Source organism: Lagopus muta, chromosome 1 (assembly GCF_023343835.1).
Source record: "Lagopus muta isolate bLagMut1 chromosome 1, bLagMut1 primary, whole genome shotgun sequence".
Classification (NCBI taxonomy): Eukaryota; Metazoa; Chordata; class Aves; order Galliformes; family Phasianidae; genus Lagopus; species Lagopus muta.
This window is the reverse complement of record NC_064433.1, coordinates 72,610,554-72,631,701: the sequence shown is the minus strand read 5'-3', so window position 1 is coordinate 72,631,701 and position 21,148 is coordinate 72,610,554. Positions and strand designations below refer to the sequence as shown.

The window sequence follows — 21,148 nt, the reverse complement described above, 5'->3', positions numbered from 1 at the left end:
AGAACTTATTTCTCTCTTTTTTTTTTTTTTGTTTTTTGTTTTTTGTTAATATCTCAAAGAAGTGAAGAGTACTTCCACATGCTTAAATTCTTATGCATTTTCAGAAGATTTTCATTGTATCAGCAAAATTCCAGGCAGTTGAGTATAAGCTGCTGGGCTAAACAAATATATTAAACTCTCTGCTGGAAAAAGAATACTAATGTGGATTTTAGCTTTTCACAAACATTTGTGTTCCAAAGTGCTGTGCTGAAACATGGAAATAGGCTAATCCCTGCTCTGAGGAACCTACGCTTTTAAAAGGAATGGAAGTAAAGTGGATGCTCTGAAAATTGCACTGTGAGAACATTTGGAAGCTTGAAGTGTGCTGGTGGGGAAGAACAGGGCTGGCTTATGCCTTAGTAACTAACACAGAGGTTTCTACCATGAGGATGGCCACATTGCTGTGCCTTCCACTTCCCCCTGTAGGGATACCTGACAGCAGCTGGAGAGCAAACAGATACACAGCAACCTTCAAAGGGCTCCTCTGGGATACTTAGTAATTTAAGCTGTTGGTGAAGTATTTTGCCCCCAGGAGTACTGTTGACTTTCACTTCAATTTTTCGCAATACTGGAAACAAGATCAGTATAAATAGAAATGTGCCCTATGAGAATCCTCGCTTTCCTATGCCACTTTTCAGACTCCCAGAGATGAAGTAGAAAACTCAGCTTTATGAATGCTGCTTCTGACTTGAAACTACCTATTCTCTTGTAAAAACCTAAAGTGGTTGATAGAACTCAAGATGAAGTACAATGTCATAAAGAGCAGTTTGCTAGCATAGCAAACTTTCTGCTGTCTTTGAAGGGCATTTGTTTTCCAAATGTAATGCAAGTTCGTATTTGAGAAAAAAGAGAATGAATTGGATAATAATAATGTCCATGAAAAACGTTTTGTTTCAGATGATCTGCCCATTTGTAATGTACAATTTCTGTACAGAAAATATATATTAAAATCCAGTAAGATTATCAGTCATTTAGGGTAAAATATACTACAATCACATGTTGCAAAAATTTTAGTTGGAAATAAACTAAAAATTCTTCCCATGAAAGTGATAAAGCACTGCAGCAAAAGCCTGAGTGATCTGATCCATCTTAGGAGTTTACCTTATTGTAATCTTGGGCTGCACTAGAAACATCCAGGGACCCCTTTCCATCTATATCTTTCAGTGTTTCCATGACACTGGTTAAAGAAATTTATGCTACTGCATTTATTGACAGTTTCAAATAAAATATTAGAATAATTCTCCATACTTAGAAAATGAGAATAGATAATAAACTGTGCTCTAACATAGTTTTAAACTTACTTTAGTCTTTTTGATTCACGCATTTCACTCTGATGATTCTACAGTCTGGAAGAAGAGAGAGAAATATTTAGGCCAAAGAAATTAAGAGCAAAAAATGCAAAGCAGGAGAGAGGAAGAAAAATCAAAAGGCAAAATATGAAGACAAGGAAAGTAGAAAGGCTTTACGAGCTACTGCAAGACCAATGCACAGTTCTGGACTCTTCCAAAGCAACATAAAGGTCCAACTTTGTGAGCAGCAGGACAAGATAAATAGAAGTATATAATAATGGGGAAAATGGATATTGGTAGCACATATGCAAGGAAAGATTAGGTTGGATGGAAACATGGAAAATAGGTGTCTCGAATGCTACTCTAGTCCAGACCTTAAATCACATAATGGATTTTCAGATATATTTGCACCTCTTTGCAGCCACAGTATTTCTTTGTGTTGCCTTCTCGCCCTGTCTGTTGCTGGTGAGAAGGATCTTGTATGACCCACAGTGCCCTTGGGTACAGAGGTTCATCAACTGCTGGGACACTGATCCTGCACCTGGCCCCTGGTGATCTTTGGCCATTTTCACAACTGGCACAAGTTGGTGTCATGCCAGGAGTGGTTGGGAAATGCATTTTGTTTCAAGGAATAAAAGCAGGCTGATTTTATCATCTTTATTGAAGTTTTGGACTAATCAAATTGCTCAGTTCTCTAAAAACAAAGATTTGCTGGCTGACATGCCTTTTAAACTTAGAAATCCAACCTAAGGTGCCTTTTTTTTTTTTTTTTTTTTGAAAAAAAAAATTCTTTACTGTTATCCATTCCTTTGCCCTAATCTACATTTTCACATGTTAGAGGCTGACTAACCCATGTATCTGTCCCAAACATGTCTCTGATACAGATGTCGCTTCATTACCACTTGTTCCATGGTTCATTTAGCCATATTTCTCCTCTTCTGGGGAAAGAGACACTTAAAAATGGTAAAGATGAAACTTAAAAAATGATAGAGAACTTACATGAAGATGGAAATGAAGTTAATGTCTTCCTGACCTCTGATGATAAGCTCAACAGTAAGCTGAAATTGCATGGAATACAAACATACATTAAAAATTTAATACAAGAGAAATTTCACAGTCATACAAGTGGCTTTTAGATCTACATGTTGGCTGTTACAGGATTATGGAAAATAACATAAAAATCTGCAGCACAGAATGTCTATACATTAGGTCAAGAATTCCAGAGCGTGACGCATATATGCCCCCTAAGTGTCACTGTCATTGCAGAATGTTGTTTTCTGGTGAGCTGCTATGGAAGGGCTGCAGCTGAAATTTGCACTAAACAACAGTTTTTCCTTTACTGGCACATCCAGTACTGTTGACCTGTATATCTAGGTAGTGTTGTCTAGAGAAGTGTAGTCTTAATCACTGAGGTTAGCTGCTTCAGAACTGTGCTGGCCAGAACTGCAGCGATAGATCACAAGGTACAGTGGGGTTTCAGGAGGTTCCTTTGCCAGGGGAACCCTGAGAAAGCAGAGCAGCTGGGCAGCTCTCGCGAGAGGCTGACAAAGCGTGGGCATTGCCACGGCAATGGAACCGCATCCACACCCTTTGCCTTAGAAAAAGCTTCTGGGAGGGCAGTGACATGTCCAGGTACAGTGAGAAGGCAGTGCATGCAGAACCCACAGCACACTGAAGCAGCAGGTGTGGTAGCATGTGTGGCAGGACGTGGAAATACAGTCCCTCCTCGCTCAGGAGACAAACTTACCTATGGGCAGTCTCCAAGACCACAGATTGACCATGGTCTCCAACAGACAATGAGCTTGTCCCACAAAGACTGTGGTGACTCACACAGAGTTCCTTCCCAAGAATGTGGCTGTTCAGGTCTCCGGCTGCAGGGAGTGCCTGAGCCTGTTGCTGCCTGGGGAGGGTAGCAGGAACTCCACTTGTGTGAGGTGTGAGCAGCTGGGAGATCTGCTTAGCATGGCTGCAGAGCTCAAGGAAGAGGGAAAGAGGTGAGCAGGAGATTGAGTGGTGGAGTAACTCCCGGGCATGCCAGAGAGAAATGTGCCAAGGAGACACATGCTTGAAAATGATGTACCACCTGCCCTATCACTGGCAGAGGGGGAGACCTGAGAGATGGGGAGAGTTGGCAGACAGTCCTAGCTTGGCATTGTGTGTGAACCCCTTCCCTACCGACTTTGTTTCCCCATATGCTCCCTGAGAAATAGGTTTGAGGCACTGGAAATTGAAGAAGAGGTAAGTGAGGAAGCGTGGGAAGGCTTGTCTAAGACATTGCCAAGGGCGAGGCAGTCAACTGCATCTCCAGACATCCTCTGCCAAGAAAGAAAGAAGGGTCATTGTTGCAGGTGATTCCTTCCTCATGGGAACAGAGGGCACCATACGCAGACTGGACCTGACTTGTAGGGAAGTGTGCTGCCTCCCTGGAACGTGAGTCAAGGACATAACTCCCAGCTCTGGTTCGTCCCTCTCATTACTACCCATTACTGATAGTTCAGGCAGGCAGTAGCTCAGATAAGCCTGCGAATGATCAAAAAAGACTTCAGGGCTTTAGGGCAGTTTGTGAGGAAGCGGGAGCACAACTGATATGTTCTTCTACCCCTTCTGGAGCAGCAAGAGACACACAGTGGGCTAGGAAAACCCAGGTAATGAATAAGTGGCTGAGAGACTGGTGTTGCCACAGGAACTTCAGGTTTTTTGACCATGGGACAATTTATTCAGCACCTGGTCTTAATGACTACAGATGGATGTCACTTGTTCTAAGGGGAAAACAGATCCCAGCCAAAGAGCTAGTGGGGCTCAGTGAGAGGGCTTAGGTAAGGGAAGCCTGCTGATGAGCCCTTCTTCATTTAGCTGCAGGAGGTGGTGCGCTCACAGGCACTCCTCCTGATAGGAGATTTCAGCCACCTGACTATCTGCTGAGAAAACCACACAGCGGCTGCAAAGAGATCCAGAAATCTTCTGGAGAATGTGCAAAGAGAGATGTTACTATATAACTAATATAGAGCCCCTGGCCATGGATATGGGAAGAAGTTTTAGGTAAGGCTGGTCAAGACCATTAACTGAGATTAAGAACTGGTTGGCTGGTTGCAGCCAAAAGGTTGTGATCAACAGTTCTATGTCTGGGTGGAGGCCAGTCACAAGTGGGTCAGTCTTGGGACTGATTCTCTACAACATCTCTATCAATGACATAGATGATGGAATCAAGTGCACCCTCAACAAGTTTTCAGATGACACCAAGCTGAGTGGCACAGTCACCTCATTGGAGGGAAGGGAAGCCATCCGGAGGGACCTGGACAGGCTGAGTAAGTGGGACCATGTGAACCTAATGAAGTTCAGCAAGTCCAAATGCAAGGTGTTGCACTTGGGCTGGGGGCAGTCCCAGATATTTATACAGACTGGGGGAAGATCTCTTTGAGAGAAGCCCTGTAGAGAAGGACTTGGGGATCCTGGTGGATGAGAAGCTGTACATGAGCCAGCAGTGTGCGCTTGCAGCCTGGAATGCCAACTGTGTTCTGGGCTGCATTAAAAAAGAGGTGGCCAGCAGGGAGAGGGAGGTGATTGTCCCCTTCTACTCAGCTCTTGTGAGGCACCATCTGGAGTACTGCGTCCAGGCCTGGGGCCCCCAGCACAAGAAAGATGCAGAACTCTTGGAATGGTTCTAGAGGAGGGCCACTAAGATGACCAGAGGGCTGGAGCACCTCTCCTATGAAGAAAGGTTGAGGGAACTGGGCTTGTTTAGCTTGGAAAGGAGAAGGCTTTGGGGAGACCTCACTGTGGCCTTCCAGTACATGAAGAGAGCTTATAAACAGGATAGGGAACAACTGTTTACATGAGTGGATAGGGATAGGAGAAGGAGGAACGGTTTTAAACTAAGACAGGGGAGATGTAGGTTAGGAATTAGGACGAATTTTTTCACACACAAGGTGGTGACACACTGGAACAAGTTGCCCAGAGACACTGTGGATGTCCCATCCCTGGAGGCATTCAAGGCCAGGCGGGATGTGGCTCTCGGCAGCCTGGTGTGGTGGTTGGCACCGCTGCAAACAGCAGGGGGGTTGAAACTAAATGATCATTGTAGTCCTTCTCAACCCAGGCCATTCATGATTAAGTCTAATTAATGTCTACAGTCTGGCAACATACTCCTCTCCCAGTGAGGCATACCTCACACAGTCCTAGGCTCAGGAGTGGCTTAGTTGCTGAGGGTAATCAGTGGGCTTTTATGCAGCACAGAGCCAGCAAAGGGACAGCATACTGAGAAGGGACATAGTGACTTAGGCCTGGGTGGTGGTGGCAGTAATGGTGGAGTTTGGATTGCATTCAATGAGCCTGAGAGATCAGATGGGCCCAATGCATAAAATGGAATTCCTCTAAAGGGCTGGTGCTGTGAGGAGATCAGAGACGATGGAGGGTCTGGTACCTTGGGAGAGTTGTAAGATCAGAGGGCATCTCCATGGCACTTAGTTTGGGAAAGCCTAAGCTCAGGCTACAAAGTCAGTCTACTTAGTGATGCTCATCTCTTCAGCTTTCCTGTTGTGACGAGGTTGGAGATGAGATCTCTGATCCTGCCCATTTCACCAGGTAGTGAGACCATTGAGCAGGCAGACCCAGCCCAGTTCAGGCAACATGCGCCAATAAGGCAACCTGGATGTGTACTGTTTGCCTGATTTTCTGAGTTTAGTTGGTCTGTGGCAGGCTCAGGGAACCTTGCTGCTTGCACAAGGTTTTTCTGATCTTTGAGAAACTGGATCAAGATCTCACCTTTGCTTTTTTTCTTATGGTTCTTAATAGATAGGCTCTTCAGAGCAGCTGGTTACTCTGAGACTCACTAGCATGATATCAAGATCTAGTGAGAAGGAAAAATGCCTAGAAGTCAGCAAGGTTAGGTTCTTTGGGATTTCACAATTTGCATCTCAACTCTTGTCCTGCTCCTAAGATCAGCATTGGAAACCTGAGAAGAAACTCACAGAGGTTGCACTGAGGACTTAGATTAAATACAGGCGAGCCTGAAATGGTTTCCTACTTTCATTATAGCTTCATAAATAAGCTTGGGTAGGAGAGAGGTCATTCTGTCCCTTTGCTTTCAGACTGTTACAGAATCACTGAATGGCTGGGATTAGAAGAACCTCTGGATGTCATCTGGTCCAATTCCTGCTTAAGCTGGGGCACCTAAATCCAGAACTATGGTCAGGTGACTTTTGAAGATCTCCAAGGAGGTATACTCTACAACTTCTCTGGACAAGAAATGCCAGCCTGTCACTTCCCAGTAGATTCACTTTTAAAGAAGAAAAAAATCATGTAAACTCTAAAATGTCTCACATATCTATGGTTTAAAATGATGAATTATTTTTCTTTTCATACAATACAGAAAATTTGTACATATTAAATGAAACTCTGTTTTCTGACATAAACTGTCTTGATCTAAAAAAGAAATAAGTGGAAACTGCTAACAAGTCAAATGATTTCAGGTATCACTTCTTCAGTGTCTTCATCTACATATTCTAAGGAAAGTAAATATCTTTTTGGCAAGTTTTTAACTGAAAGCCTGTTTTTATTCATTCAGAAAAGATCTCGTTTGTTTTTTTTTTTAATGAAACGCTACTGCAGTACCTGCTGCTATTGTAGAAAAACTGGGCTGGCTCAGCAGTTTCGTAGACAGCTGGTAGTAACTTTTCTGTGACGTTGTAATCTTTGCTGGTGAGATAAATCTCTGCTCAGCATATTTCTTAATTGTTGTTGTTTCTTTAATATACTTATTCCTACATGTGTTAGTGACCCCTTTGGTATTTTTGCTTTGTTTCTTTCAAGTTGTGGTTTCTGCAGGTGGCACATTGCCCTCTGGCAGGGAGAGCACCTGCATTTTCCATGCAGTTCCTAGTGTTTCAAAGAGTACCACTGGTAGCACATGAACAGGAGATAGTGTAATTTGTGATTATTTATGGTTCCACAGCTCTATGTGAAGTAATGTACTCAGTGGGATAAAGGAAGAAAATGATCTCTCAACATGATTTAAAATTGCTGTCTTCAGCAGCAAAAGACTGCTGTTTTCTGCTCTAATCCTCAAGGTGCTCTTTGCTGCTAAACCTTATTTCCTGCCATTGGTATCTTCTGAAACAGCAGGGGGAAACATTCAGCCTTTTCATTTTGTGTCTTTTAAACTGCTCCTTGTGGCATTGTCTTTGATGGATAGGATCAGACTTTACATTTGCAAAACCTTGTCAAATCATAAAGTTAGAAAATTTTGACAAAAAATAATTTTCACTGTTAATTACATGCCAAATGTTACTAAAAGTCACCATTCAATAACAGATCTGAAAGATAAATACTCTGTTCTATGGCATCCCAGTTAAAATCTTGACTTTTCTGTACATGTGTGCAACAGATGCTGACATGCTGACTGCCTTGAAGCCTAAATCCAGCTCCTGAGGTCCTAGCTACCTTTCCTTCTTGTGACTAGGGTCATGTACAGAACTTATATCTGCTTTCTAATGTCGAGCTGCTAAATAACAAAATAGCTATCAGAGGGCAATAATAATAACGGCCAATAAAAAAAGTGCAGTAATCAGTCTCAGAAGGTTAGACTCTTTGCGCCTATCTATCTCCAACACAGTAGGTGTTAATGTGGCATGTTGATTTTGGAAAACACTGCTTCTTCCTTATTCTCTGTAAGTGGTCTGGAGTTGCACCGAAGACAAGAAATTAATGTATCTTTGTCCTTCCCTAAATCTCATGTGCCTATAAATGAGATAGCTTTGTGTCCTGGAGTTGTCAAAAAGTCAGGGCACTGAATCCTTCAGTTGATTTCTGGAGCAATCTGTGTTGGTAAGTTCCAGTAGAAAAGACATTTTCTGCTAGAGCACAGCCCAGATGTGGGTTATGCCTTCTTGTGATAAGGAGGATGCTGTCAGTTCTGAGTGTGCTTTCAAATTGCATTTTCACTCCTTCAAGTCAGTTTTCTGTGATCGACCCCTTTTGAGTGACCAGCCAGAGGTTAATGAATCATAAGGCTATCACAGAGGCAATGTATATAGAGAATTATTCCTGATGCAACCTTCTCTGGTTTTGAAATTCAAGAAAGAGTAGTGCTTTCTGCTTTCACATATACTGCTCACAGTACTTCTGTCAGCTCAGATCATTTCAGGAGCTACTGACAACCCAGGGTCATGAAGCTAATGAAGACAACACCTACAGATGGTGGGACATAAGAGAAGACGAAGCCAGACTGTGTGGACAGATTATGGGTCTTTGCCAGTGGCTTCAGGCCAGGGAACATGGAAGGTAGAATGACCTTCAGTCATGAGAGAAGAGACATGCTGGGAAACTCCTCTGTTCTTGTATGGTTGCAAGGAGAAATATTCCACAGGAGCAGTTGCCTTCTCAGTGACAGGTCAGAGAATAAGGATTGAAGTAAGAAGCTAGAGAGCAAACAGTACAAGGTTCTAAGGAGATGCATCCTCTGTAAGGCACTTGATTAATTCTTCTGTTTAAATTGCATTTGCTCTAGTCTGTTAAGAGCAAACTGCATTTGTCTTTGTCCTTCCCTCACAAGCATCCCATGCTTTATAGTTTTGGGAACAGAACCCGAGGTGAGCAGCCAGAGTTCCTTGGGCAGAAATGTAGGTCAAAGTGGTAAGAAGAATAAGGTTACTGTGTCACAGTGTATCCATAGAGACAGATACAATTCTAAAATCCAAATGACTGGGAGAAGTGAGAAAATTATGTGAATGGAGTAAAGCATAGCCATTTTTTTCCCTTCTATTCATAGAGATGTGGAGCCTAGTCATCATTTTTTTTTTTTTCTCTCACCAAAGTTCCCTAAAGATTATTTTCAATAAGCTGGGAGCGCACAATGAGAAGGGAGCACAGGATCAATCTCTTTCTCCCAGGACAAGGAGGCATTCATCTAGCTGTGCCTGGCTAGTGTTATATTTCAAAAGGCAAACTGTGATACAGAAGCAGAAACCAGTCTGTTTCTGCAGTGGTGTTTAATAAGTTGGCCACACGTACCTTTTCCTAGCTTCTGCAGATGTTCTCCTTACCAGGAGGATTATGTCTCTGTTTTGCTTGTTTGCCCTTGTCATTTCCAGTCACTGTATGTCAGTTGTGTCACTTTTCCAGTTCTTACTTTTGCCTAAAATTACTGCCCTTCAGAGCAGTAAACAAGGCACTACTACAGCAAACAGAAATGTTGGTTAATCCATCCGTGAAACGTAGTCCTTTCCTATGTGACGTTCAGTTCATACACATAGCAATAATATGAAGAATTTATGATTATTTTTAAACAGAAAGAGCTACTGCAGGGTAGCATAGACAGACAAAATATGAAATATAAATTCAGAGGATGGCATTTAGTCATTGCTAAAGTTTGCAGGCTCCTCAGAAGAGTCTTCCTGCAAGAAGAACGTTGGAGATCTGTCCAGTCTGCCATGCCATACTGATTATGGATTGATTAATAGTGTGCTTAAACCACAGAGTGAGCAGCAGATTCTCAGCTATTAGTTTTTAGTAACATCTCAGTGCTAGCTCTCAGACTGGGAGAAGTCTGTACTAATTTAACTAACTGAAGAAATGATTAAATGGCAACACAGAAGAGAGGGAGAGCAAAACTTACCACATCGCTGAAATATGGCAAAACTTACCAAACTACTGGAATGTGTCGTTCCTTCCTCCTCCACCCCTCCCAGTTTTAGGGGATAGTGAGTCAAAAATCTTCAGATGGCTGCAGGAAGCTGCCCTCCGAAAGTAGTTCCAAGCAAGAAGAAAAACTGATTTAATAAAAGAAAAACTATTATTCCATATTCAATGAAGAGATTTACTCAAGAGCTTCAAAAATAGGAGAGTAGCACTAATACCTCCCTGAGTAAAAAGCACAGGAATTTAGACAGGTGAACATGGCAGCTCATCTTCAAAAAAGATTACAGTTCTAATTTCCTTCTTTTCTGTGAAACTTAACAACAAACATAACTCCCTTATGTCTTTCCAGAGAAGAAGTCTGAAGAACAGAAAGGTCTACCACAGTTTTAAGGGTGCCAATATGTTCTATGGATCTAGAGATGAATTAAAACAGCAATTTTATTTATTTATTTATTTATTTATTTATTTTTTAATATAGGAGCTGTGTAGCAAGGGGTTAAAAAATGTTAAAAAAAGATCTGGAGTCAAAACACTACATATAAAAGTTTATTTTATGAATACATTAAACTATTGTGCACAGCACATGTTTAAAAATAGACACAATTTCACAAACAACTGGACAGTTTTATGTTTCTTGTAAATTTACAGTCTTGGTTGTGAGCCTGTATTGAGTCCTAATATGAGGTATATTTTAATGATAAAAAATAATGTGAGAACGTTGGCACTATTTTACTGTGCAAAATCTTGGAATTGAAATAATGAGTCAGGTATATATAAATTACTCTGCTTTTCCACTGTGTGTGTGGCTGTATCTTTACACGTCTAGAGAAAAGTGAATTTATTTTGATACAAATCGTACTGATATTGTTAAGCTTGTTAGTGTTCGTTGATGGATAGACCTGCAGTTTGTTTAGATTACAGAAAGAGCTGTGTCTCTGGACCAACTGAACAAACTGGCTAACTTGGCTGCAAAAGGGCTGCAGAAAAATGTATAGAAGCTATAAAGTGCTAAACCTTGTCTAAATTTGATAACAGTGCTAAAAGCACAAAGGCGGAGAGATGGCTGGGCAGTTATTCCTTATGCCTAGAGGTACTACCATACTATTTCATGAATAGCCTAGTGAGGGGAGAGCACAATGCTGTACACTGGGGAACAGAAAATTGGCTGAAAAATCTTCAAAAGTCAGTTATTAGTTGGAATATAATAGGGGTGGATAGGTCAGTTACCAGAAGGTGTGAAATATGTTGTCAATTCAGAAAAACGGGCACATGGAGAATATTGGCAGATTGATTTTACTAAATTGCTTTGTAATTCTTTTCCTAAAGCAATTCTTTCTAATTGCTTTAGAGGATTGAAATATTGGTTAGTCATAGTGGATACATTTACTGGTTGGCCTTTCCATGTTGCACAAATAAAGCAGGGAAGTGGTGAAAATATTATTGAAATAATTTTTTTCCAAGATTTGGAATACGCGTAGGAATGTCATCTGATAGCACACATTTTGTAGTTGAAGTAGTTATTGAAATCAGTGTATTGCTAAACATTACATGGAAGCTGCATGCTCCTAATAGACTCCAGTCTAGTGAGAAAGTGGAAAGAATGAATGAAATGCTCAAAACACAGCTGAGCAAATGTGTCAAGAGACCTGTATGGACTCCACTTGGGTTTTGCATTTAGTCTTGTTGAGAATTACAGTCCAGACTTGAGGCCTTAGCCCATACAAACTGATGTACAGATGACCATCTCGGACTCCTGAGTTACCAGGAGAGATGGAAAATGATACAAGAAACTAGTTGCTCTCAGGAGAGTCTTGCAAGAGATAAATAAATATGTGGTCTTAAATAAATCTCTGAGTCTGGATTCCTCAGTGAATCCATTCCAACCAGGACACTGGTGTGTATCAAACCCTGGACATCTGAAACACTGCAAGAGAAGTGTAAAGGACCCTTCCAAGTTTCCACCTATAATGGAGTGAAACTTGAAGGAAAAGGATCCTGGATTAATTATTCTCAGATTAGGAAGGCATGGAAAGTTGAATCAACTACCTCACTATTGAAAGTTAAGATAATTAAGCAAGCATAATGTAAAAAGTAACATTGCTGGCGGGAATTAGCTGTGTAGGCTGTGAAGGATGGAAATGTAAAGTACATTTACAAATAGTAGGGAAACTAGCTAATGCACTAATTCCTAACCATTGCTGAATATGTACCCAGTTACCAAGAAACATGCAAACAGGCTATCCATTAGCAGGAGCATTATTACACCATACCAAAATAGGTAGAATTGGCAACAGCAGCAGTCCAGTATGTGTTGATATGGAATACAAAAATGAATCCAACACTAAAAATGCACAATTCCCATTCCTTATGGTCTTCTGTGGAGAGAACAGAAAAAACAGCACATGGTTTAGAGAAAACCAAAAAATCAGGCCCAAATGTAGGAAAAAAATGAATCATTCTATACATTCATCTTGCATTTTCACACAAGACTTAACTGAACAAGACACTAAAATGTGAGGAAAGGCACTTACAGTCACCTTTGGTTCTGGTGGTCCAACTGTATGCTTCATTACAGGAGCCAATTAGTAGCTGGTTTTAGGGGCCCTACAGGAAAGTCTTTGTTATATGAGGAAAATAAAGGTATGTTTGCTGGTAGACTAATGTCCCTCAATCAGGGTCAATTTTCCTGTCCACGTGGGGAAATATTCCCAGCAGTGCAAATTCAGGACAACAGTGCAATGGCTGGGATTTACCTAGAAACTGCTTCTGATAGTTATTTTTATATGCTGCAATTATTGTTCTGACTATTGCTGGAGATATAATAGATTGATATAGTGAAGTTTTTTGTGCATTATTTGCAGGCCCTCAAAGGAAAAGGAGGGATTGATACAAGTTGTGATGATACTGTTAAGCTGGCTAGTGTTCACTGATGGATAGCCCTGCAATTTGTTCAGAGAACAGAAAGAGCTGTGTCTCTGGACCAAGAAGGATTTGAAGTTCTGCTGAGCCTTTGTGCCTAACAAACAGAAGTCCTGCTTGGAATCAGTTATAGAGTATGTAATATCCCCCTGGGAGATTTCCACATATATTGCATACCTCTGGGAAAAGTTCTGCCTATGTAACACATGTAATGCATACAAGCTGAAGATCTTTTTTGTAAGATCCATCCAGTGCTGATAATAAAATATTCCTGCTCTCTAACTTGAGTTTTAAGAGAGTTTTATGATTGACTGATCTACACTATCAATCTAAGATCGTATTAAAATGGCAGTAAATATTGTTTTGTAATAGAAATGGATTAGGCCTTAAATTATCATGGGATCTCCCCATGGAAAAAGAAGCATAGAAAATGTGCAAAGTCTGAACCACACAGGCCCGTAGGGGGAATTCATAGCAATGCTTTCAAAGATGTAGCTCATTTCATGACTTTGTGCTAATGCATGTTGAGATGCTTTGAAAGTGACCATTGAAAAAACCTGTCAATAATAGGTTTCTTATTTAACCCTCACTTGGAAAACTGATTCATTTTCATGAGTTTGACTTCACATAGTCACATATCCATGGAACTATTCTTTTCAAAAATATCTTGCTTAAGAATTTGACAGATTATACCTGCATGCTCACTATAACCTTCATTTTTTTGTAAATTTTGCTTGTGAATGGTATTTTTTCCTTCTGTGCCAGCTCAGCAAGTTTATCAGGAAAAATCTGAGTGGCAGTTTTTCAGAGTCTCCTATCTACTCTGAGCTGCCTCTGGACTGCTTGCACATGCACAGCAATTTGTCAGTAAATGCCTTGACTCCTCTACTGAATGTAGTCAAGCATTCACTTAAGAAAAGTCTCTATCAAAATATTCTATCCAGCTAGTTTATAACAGCACAGTGCTGCAATACTGCACTAGATGTATTTGAGGGGCTTGCTGCCAAACTTACGCACCTGTCAATAGCATAATTTACTCTGATATTAATCAGGACTCCTGACATTGAAAACTTCTATGGTTTCAGTGTTGGCTTCAAGTGTTGATGTGGCTGGCATTGGTATGTAATATGAACAAAGCAATGGTGTGAAAAGAAACTCAGCAGAGTGAGTGGTTTAGGTTTCCAAATGTCCACCAAAACAGCATCTTGCAGGAGTATGCACTTCTTGAGTTTGGCCCAGAAGGATGCATTTGAAGAGACTTCTTGTGATGTGTTTCTACAGTTTGTTCTTGTTGACCCATATGTATGAAACAGAGTCAGTGAGTCTGATTCTCATCTTTCATGCCAGCTGTCCCATTACTTAACAGTACTGGCAACAACAAATTACTCCAGACTATGTTGGCTTAAGAGGGAAAATATTTCATTCTAACCTAATGATTCTGGTGTAATCAGAAACAAACATTTGTGTCAACATTCAGACAACGATTTCTTCTGTCCATACACTCTTCCTACTTTTTTCAAACTTCATTTCATAGACAACTAGGAATATAACACAAGAATACAGATTGCTAGATAACACTGCTGTAGCCTGCCTATCCACACCTTTAGGAAACAAATTCTAACTTTACAGATATCCTACAAACTTTTCCTTGACACAATCTGCCCTCTACTTTTTCTCTTAAAATGCATTCATTTTTTCTAACACAAACTGCTGCACACATTGTGGATGAACAAAATGTGCCTATCTAGCTTCCCTCTACATACTGCCAGATCATGGGCTCATATAATTTCCTTTTTCTTCTCAGTGAGGTATGATAGAAAAGAACCAACTATACTTAAAGTAGTAAATAGAAGGGAATTCAAGACAGAGAAATTTCCTACAATAACCCTTTGCTAATAACTCATTTCTTTTGCCATATGTAAAGCACACCATTTGCGTATGTAAGTAGTCCATTTTTTTTTCTTCTCTTACACTGTGATCACCACCTAATTCAAGAAAATAAATTCAAATTCAAGTGTAAGTCACACAAAACTAGCTGTAAAACTGCGTCATATTCACAAAATAATTGTTTTGACAGTTATTCAGAAAGTGTGGTTGTAAATGTACCTTTTGTAGGCATGCTTCTGCACCAATAAAATCTTCTGCACCTATAAAATGAGAGTCTGGTTTGGCTGGTTTACTCCATCTGAGAATCTGTCCCTAAACATTGTTTTTCATACATCTCAGAAGGCTCAAATTCATTATGAATAGACATCCCCTACAAATAGAATGGCATGTCAAGGCTGGACGTAGTTGCATTCTAGCTGGACATGGGAGATATTATATTGCACTCAGATGTTCACTTCTGCAGCAGCATGGTCCATCTATGATGAAAATGCTCATGCTCTGACATTGCATTGAATCTATTTTCAAATTTAGGAGCATATCATCAATACAAGAATCTCAAGGCTACTGGTAACCAACATTTATAGTGACTATTGACTTAAGGCCTCTAAAAATACCCTTTCAAAAACACAGAGGGGGTAGCTTCATTGGTAATATGGAAAAAGATTGTTAAGATACTTAAGAAAGGTTATGCACCATTTGTATAGCTTCTAGGAGAGATTTGGGAAAATTCCACATAGCTTGCCATGTTATTTTTGAATATGATGATTTTCAAATGATGGAAATAGGAATTATTCCTATTATAAATAGGAATTTATTATTTACTATTATAAATTTCTGTGCAATTATCTGGGAAGATGGGCTTATATAATTTCTTTCTTCTTCTGTCCTCATTGAGGTATGATAGAAAAGAGCCAATTATACTTGAAGTAGTAAACAGAAGGGAATTCAAGACAGAGAAATTTCCTACAATAACTCTTCGCTGGAAACTTCCACGAATTCCATACAATTTATACATTACATCCTGCAGTTCCATTTCAGTTCTTAAAGACAAAAAGATTAAACTGAAATTAAAAATGCTGCCATTAAATATTTACTGTTCTATGCGTATATGTACTTAAGAGCACCTAAGTGTCTAGAGACAGGATGCATCTAGAAATACATTATAAGTATATAATTATTTAGATATACACACACGTCCCGTGTCTATGTTTATATTGAAAGTGTACACTTCTGTATTGGAGGTAGGTCTAAACTTAAATAGCATACAAAATGCTAATTGGGTGGCACTCAATTTCCTCATGATCTCATGTATTTTGCATTTGGGATCAATTTCTGATTTATCCTGTGTTTCTTCCCGATGGAAATTTACTGTAGGTTTTCATGTAATCAGCAAGTTCATGTTAGGATAACCTGCAGAATCTTTTGTGAAACAGAGGAGCTCCAGGGACAGACAGTTTGCTTGTATGGAAATGCCTGTGGAATGAACACCAGCATAATCAAAATCACGAGGACCTTATGAGACAGAACCCATGTGTACAAGTGTACAAGAGGAGGTGCAGGCAGATACTCAGAGGGAGCAAACTACTCGAATCTCTGATGAAGCAGTCATCTGATGTTTTGGCACATGATATATAAACAGCTCTCAATTACAGTTTATTATCTGAGGTAATCAATATTAGTTTGTAAATAATAAACAATTGATTAGATAATTATCACAGAAATTCTACGTTTTTCAAATACTTGTTTTCCTCTGCACTCCAAGTTGTATTTTGTTTTGATCAGCAACAAAGGAGTCACACAGCCGTGTAAAATCTGCACAGAGTAGAGGGGAAGCAGAATACATATTCTATATGCTGAATCTAGTACAAATATTTTCATCCATATATATATCTATATTATCTTTCAGTGAACAGCATATATATTTTACCTGGGAAATTATTCCATACTTTACCTGGGAAATTATTCCAATGTGCAAAATGAAGCAGTTTTTCTTGGACTTTAGATCTTCTCCTTTGATCCTGCTCATATTCTCGGTAAAAAGTGGGTCGCTGTCATAGCAGGAGAAACTTTATTTCCTTTCTTCACTCTGCCATGTTTGCTGAGTGCTATATAAGCACCATGGTAAGCATTTGATTCATATGCATTGTAGTTGTTGGGCAGCAAGGTTTCTTTGAATTTGCACTCATCATGGAAAGCAGCCTATAGAATAGGAAGAGAGAGAGAAAAGAAAAAAGAAAAAAGCAGGTATAATTAATATTTCAGAAAGACTCAAATCACTTATCTTGCTAATGTTTTTACAGATAATGAGTTCATTTTAAAGTGCAACTGGTGGTGCCATAGTGTCTATATCTAACAATAAATCTCCCCACTCTGTGCTTAATTTGTTGTTAAAAGAACTCGGATGTCACCTGTCTGGATAATGGACTGTGTTATCATGTCCTTTTATCCAATTGCTTTATTTCACACCTCCCCTCTGCAAGAGGCACTGTGATTTATTAAATGAAACACTACCAGTGCTGTTCTACTTGAACATCTTTGTAATAAAATGATTCAGAGCTTATTCGAGCTTAGCTTAGGACGTCATGTGAATGCACACCTATTACAGCTTTTAAAAATATGTTTGAAAACAATTGAGACCGAGTAGAAACTAGAATATACAGATAGATAAGTGGGTGGATAGATAGATAGACAAATATCAAAAGAAGCTCTGGATCCAGACCATGAACTTTTTTAGAAAGTCTCATTTAGCATAGCTATTGGTCTTCTGGAACTTTTATATGCTTGAAATCAAAATTGAGCAAAATAATATTCTCAGATTGAAAACTTAAAATATCACATTGTTTCTATTTCTGTGAGAAGGAATAAATAATAGTTACCAATCGTTCATTATTTGGTATTTTATTCAGCAGTGAAATGGTTTGTATAGATTACAGCTGTTTTAAAGGAACTGACTGTCGTTTCTTGATCAAAAATAAAATAAAATAAAATTTAAAAGCTTAACTCATTCAGTATCATTCATTACTTTGAGGTGGATTGGTTTTGCTCATTGCCCAGAATCAGACTTTTTCAAACAAGCTTCCTGACAGATGTCTTTTCTACTAAATTTTGAGACTAAAGATTCAGGTATCAGAGATTAAACTGTATTTAAAAAGCACAGCTAGCACTTTCTAGATGAGAATGATGATGATTATGTTTCAGTGTGACTTGCGTACCATAGTTAACAGCTATAACTCTTTCTCCACTCTTTGAGAATGATCTCAAAAAACATTCTTAAAATAGCCCCAGATGGATATGTGGGCTTTGTACAGTAGAATTCCCTATTCTTCCTGGTAAGGCTGTTTTGGTAGGAAGAGGAACACTCATGATTTTACTAACTACAGCTAGCATAGCTGTAGCATAGCTATACTAACTACAGCTAGCATAGCATAATTCTCTCTCCTACACATGCATATACACACACATCAGTGCACAGATTCACACACACGCTTTACCTCTTAGGGTTTTTTCACAGCACACCTGTAAGCATAACACAGTGCTGGCATGAGTAGGATTCCCTGTTACTAGAAGTTGTTTGCAGTGCCAAGCCCTTAGAAGACACCACCTAATTGATCTGTCCTATTTGCAAAATACATTCAGCTTCCTAGGGCACTCTCTGTACAACCTACTGAAAAACTTTAACAGGCTCTCAACAGCTGCACCACTTGTTCTGAATAACACTTATGACATCAGGCTGGGTTGCCTTATGTAGTTGGAGGGCAGTTTTCTCTGCTTGAAATCAGAGATTTCTCAGAGGAGGAAAAACAAACAAACAAACAAACAACAAAAATGTTTAAAGCTTTTGTTTAAAGCTTGAAACATTATTCGCATTTATACTCACAGTTCCATACAGCTTCCCCTTGTTGTTCATTCCAATGAAGAGAGCACTTTCCACACCAAACAGGCTTACAACACCTCTTTCTACAGTAGATATTTCAAAGAGGCCTAAAAAATAAGAAGTTCAATAGAAATGTTATCACAGAATTTATAGCTAATTAAAGACAATTCAGATATGATTGATTTATTTTAAATCCCTAGTGAACATACCTTATTCTTTATTATTATTATTTCCCTGACTGTACATAATAGAAGTACAAATAGAAGTACACATAAATTATCCGGGTTTTTTGTTTGTTTGTTTGTTTGTTTTTTGTTTGTTTATTTTCTCCTACATACTGAAGGATCTTATAATGATTATTCTGGAATCATATTCTAGTCCTATAGAATCGATTTTGCTCACAGATCTGTCAAATTCTCAAATTCTCCTGGGCTAATATTTAAATTTCTTGTATCTGCTTAGTTTATAATTACAGAGTATGTTATTGATCTCTAGAGAAGTATGGCTTGTATTTGAAGCCCTTTGTGATAGCTACAAGATTTATAGCTACTGCTTTCAGGGACAAATTCAAACCCACAGGACAAATGCTTTTCTTCTAATCTTACAGTTGCAGAACAGCAGCTATAAGAACAAGCAGATCAGTTGTAACTCTGTATCTCTTCAGTTACAGCGTTTCCCAAGACTAGGATTCCAAAATCATGCGAGCTCAGTGACAGTCTCCTGAATTCAAAAGGCAGATGAGAAGGTGAGTAGTGAGCAAATGCAGTAGAAACCAAGTTTTCAACCTGGTTTGCCTTCTCTGGTCTGTGCAGTAAAGTACAGCAAAAATAAATTGTATCTAAATTTGTCTAAGCATTTGTAACATGTTTCAACATGGAGGATTCCAATGTCTATTGATCTCAAGAGAATTTTAAAGGGCAACAGATGTAGCACAGATTAGTAATATCAAATAATAATATTTGCATTCTATGAATGGTAATTACAAGAGTTCACAGCAATTAAGTGACATATATTCTATTTCATTTCTGGATGCAACTCACTGTATTGGTTTTCATTGTGAACTCCATTTATCCTTCCATCTGGGAGGATTTGAAGATGAAACCCGATGCCCACGTTGCAGTAAAGCCTCCGCTGCCTCTTGATTCCTAGCAAATAGTCATTCTCCCAGTTCACATTTGACTTCTCCCCTGACATCTCAGAAATGGATCTGGATAACAGAGATTGCCATCCTCTTTCCAGCAATGTTCCATTAGTTCTGCTTACAACTGGGTGTGTTGAAGCAATCCCAGCTAGAAAACCCAAGAGAATAAAAACAGTTAATGTCCAGTGAATGGTGGCTTCACAAGACATAGTGATGAGAAGTCTTTGTGCAGCGGTCATCTGGTCAACCTCCAGGGCACGTGGTCAGAATTAATGGCACTAAAAATACCGCCCCTCTTATTTTTCTCCCTTCAGCATGGTGGCATAGGCTTATTTTTGGAAAGCAAATGGAGAATGCTGACATGAAACTAAAGCCTAAGAGCCGTCAGGTTGGAAGCAGAGACAGGCCAACAGCACTCAGTTTGGTGGGGACCACGTTTTGGAGATCTTGCACTCCCATGGGTGGCCTCAGTATTGTTCGCTTGACCAATCTTTATAGTGCAGAGGCTGATGCTCCCCACGTCATCACTGACATCAACAGAATACCAGAGGTAAGATTGCTATGGTGTAACACTAACCTGCTCTTCTTCTGGGATGGCTGAATTTTGATGAGTGCGGTCATCCAAGACCAGAGGAAGGAGTGAGGTTTCACTGGCTGCAAAAAGCAATGGAATCAAATTGTTTGGGCAGGCAGAGGTCTCGCAGGGACTTCCTTATTTAGAGAAGAGGATGTAAAAACAGTAATGGACCTCACCAGTGAGCAATGAAAACTTTTCAATTTCTTGCTTGGCAGAATGATCACTGTACATCAGAGTAGCTCAATATCTGGGGAGAAGTGGCATGATGTGGCTATTTCTGTTTTTATGCATACCCAGAGAATCCAAGGCACTCCTTAATATAGTGGTCCAAGCACTAACAGCTTGTCTGTACCTCTGAAAGGACTGCTCGTGGCCCATTACACAGAGGTAAGCAAAGTGAAAGATAGGACTTGCTCCTACTGCTTTTATTCAAACATACTTATGTTTGCAGTGGCAATTCTACTGAGCCAGTTGTGCAGACAGGAGCATTGAACTTGAAGTTATATGCAGAAGGGGGCATTGCTAATGTTGTTAAGTGTTTGTGTTTTTCACTGAGGTGAATTACAAGTGATCACATTTATTTGGGAATGATGTGTGCATTACACAGTGAATCTTGGATCTAATCTTTTGAATACTCATTCAGTTGTGCAATTATGAGGGCTGCTCTGAAAGTAATACTTCCTTTTTTATTGGCCCATGATGTCAGAGGTGGACAGTGGTGGTATGACAGCAGAGGTTGAACTTTCCCACCAATATTCCAGTACATTTTGTTGCCATGTGACAGATGG

At 39.6% G+C, this 21,148-nt stretch overlaps 1 protein-coding gene across 2 annotated transcripts; it reads right to left on the bottom strand.

Moving 5' to 3' along the window:
- Window positions 1-1,279: 1,279 nt before the first annotated feature.
- On the bottom strand, window positions 1,280-20,022 carry FGF6 (fibroblast growth factor 6). Of its 2 annotated transcripts, XM_048933904.1 has the most exons (7): window positions 19,683-20,022; window positions 18,646-18,749; window positions 16,720-16,967; window positions 12,233-12,337; window positions 9,968-10,093; window positions 2,328-2,386; window positions 1,280-1,385 (listed from the first exon to the last, which is right to left on the bottom strand). In XM_048933904.1, the coding sequence occupies exons 1-3, from the start codon at window positions 20,020-20,022 to the stop codon at window positions 16,791-16,793; spliced, it is 621 nt and encodes a 206-aa protein (XP_048789861.1). In that variant the 3' UTR covers window positions 1,280-1,385; window positions 2,328-2,386; window positions 9,968-10,093; window positions 12,233-12,337; window positions 16,720-16,790. The 2 variants fall into 2 exon arrangements, with proteins under 2 accessions (XP_048789861.1, XP_048789862.1); XM_048933905.1 differs by lacking the exons at window positions 1,280-1,385; window positions 2,328-2,386; window positions 9,968-10,093; window positions 12,233-12,337 and adding an exon at window positions 12,494-12,566.
- Between the last annotated feature and the right edge of the window lie 1,126 nt (window positions 20,023-21,148).

Bases quoted from the DNA above. Each gene is read 5' to 3' on its own strand.
- FGF6 (XM_048933904.1), bottom strand. From the start codon at position 20,022: ATGACCGCTGCACAAAGACTTCTCATCACTATGTCTTGTGAAGCCACC. The intron at 18,750-19,682 runs GTGAGTTGCATC...CTTATTTTTTAG, and splicing joins TCACAATGAAAACCAATACA to GCCTCTTTGAAATATCTACT. The intron at 16,968-18,645 runs GTGAGTATAAAT...CCTATTCTATAG, and splicing joins AGGGGAAGCTGTATGGAACT to GCTGCTTTCCATGATGAGTG.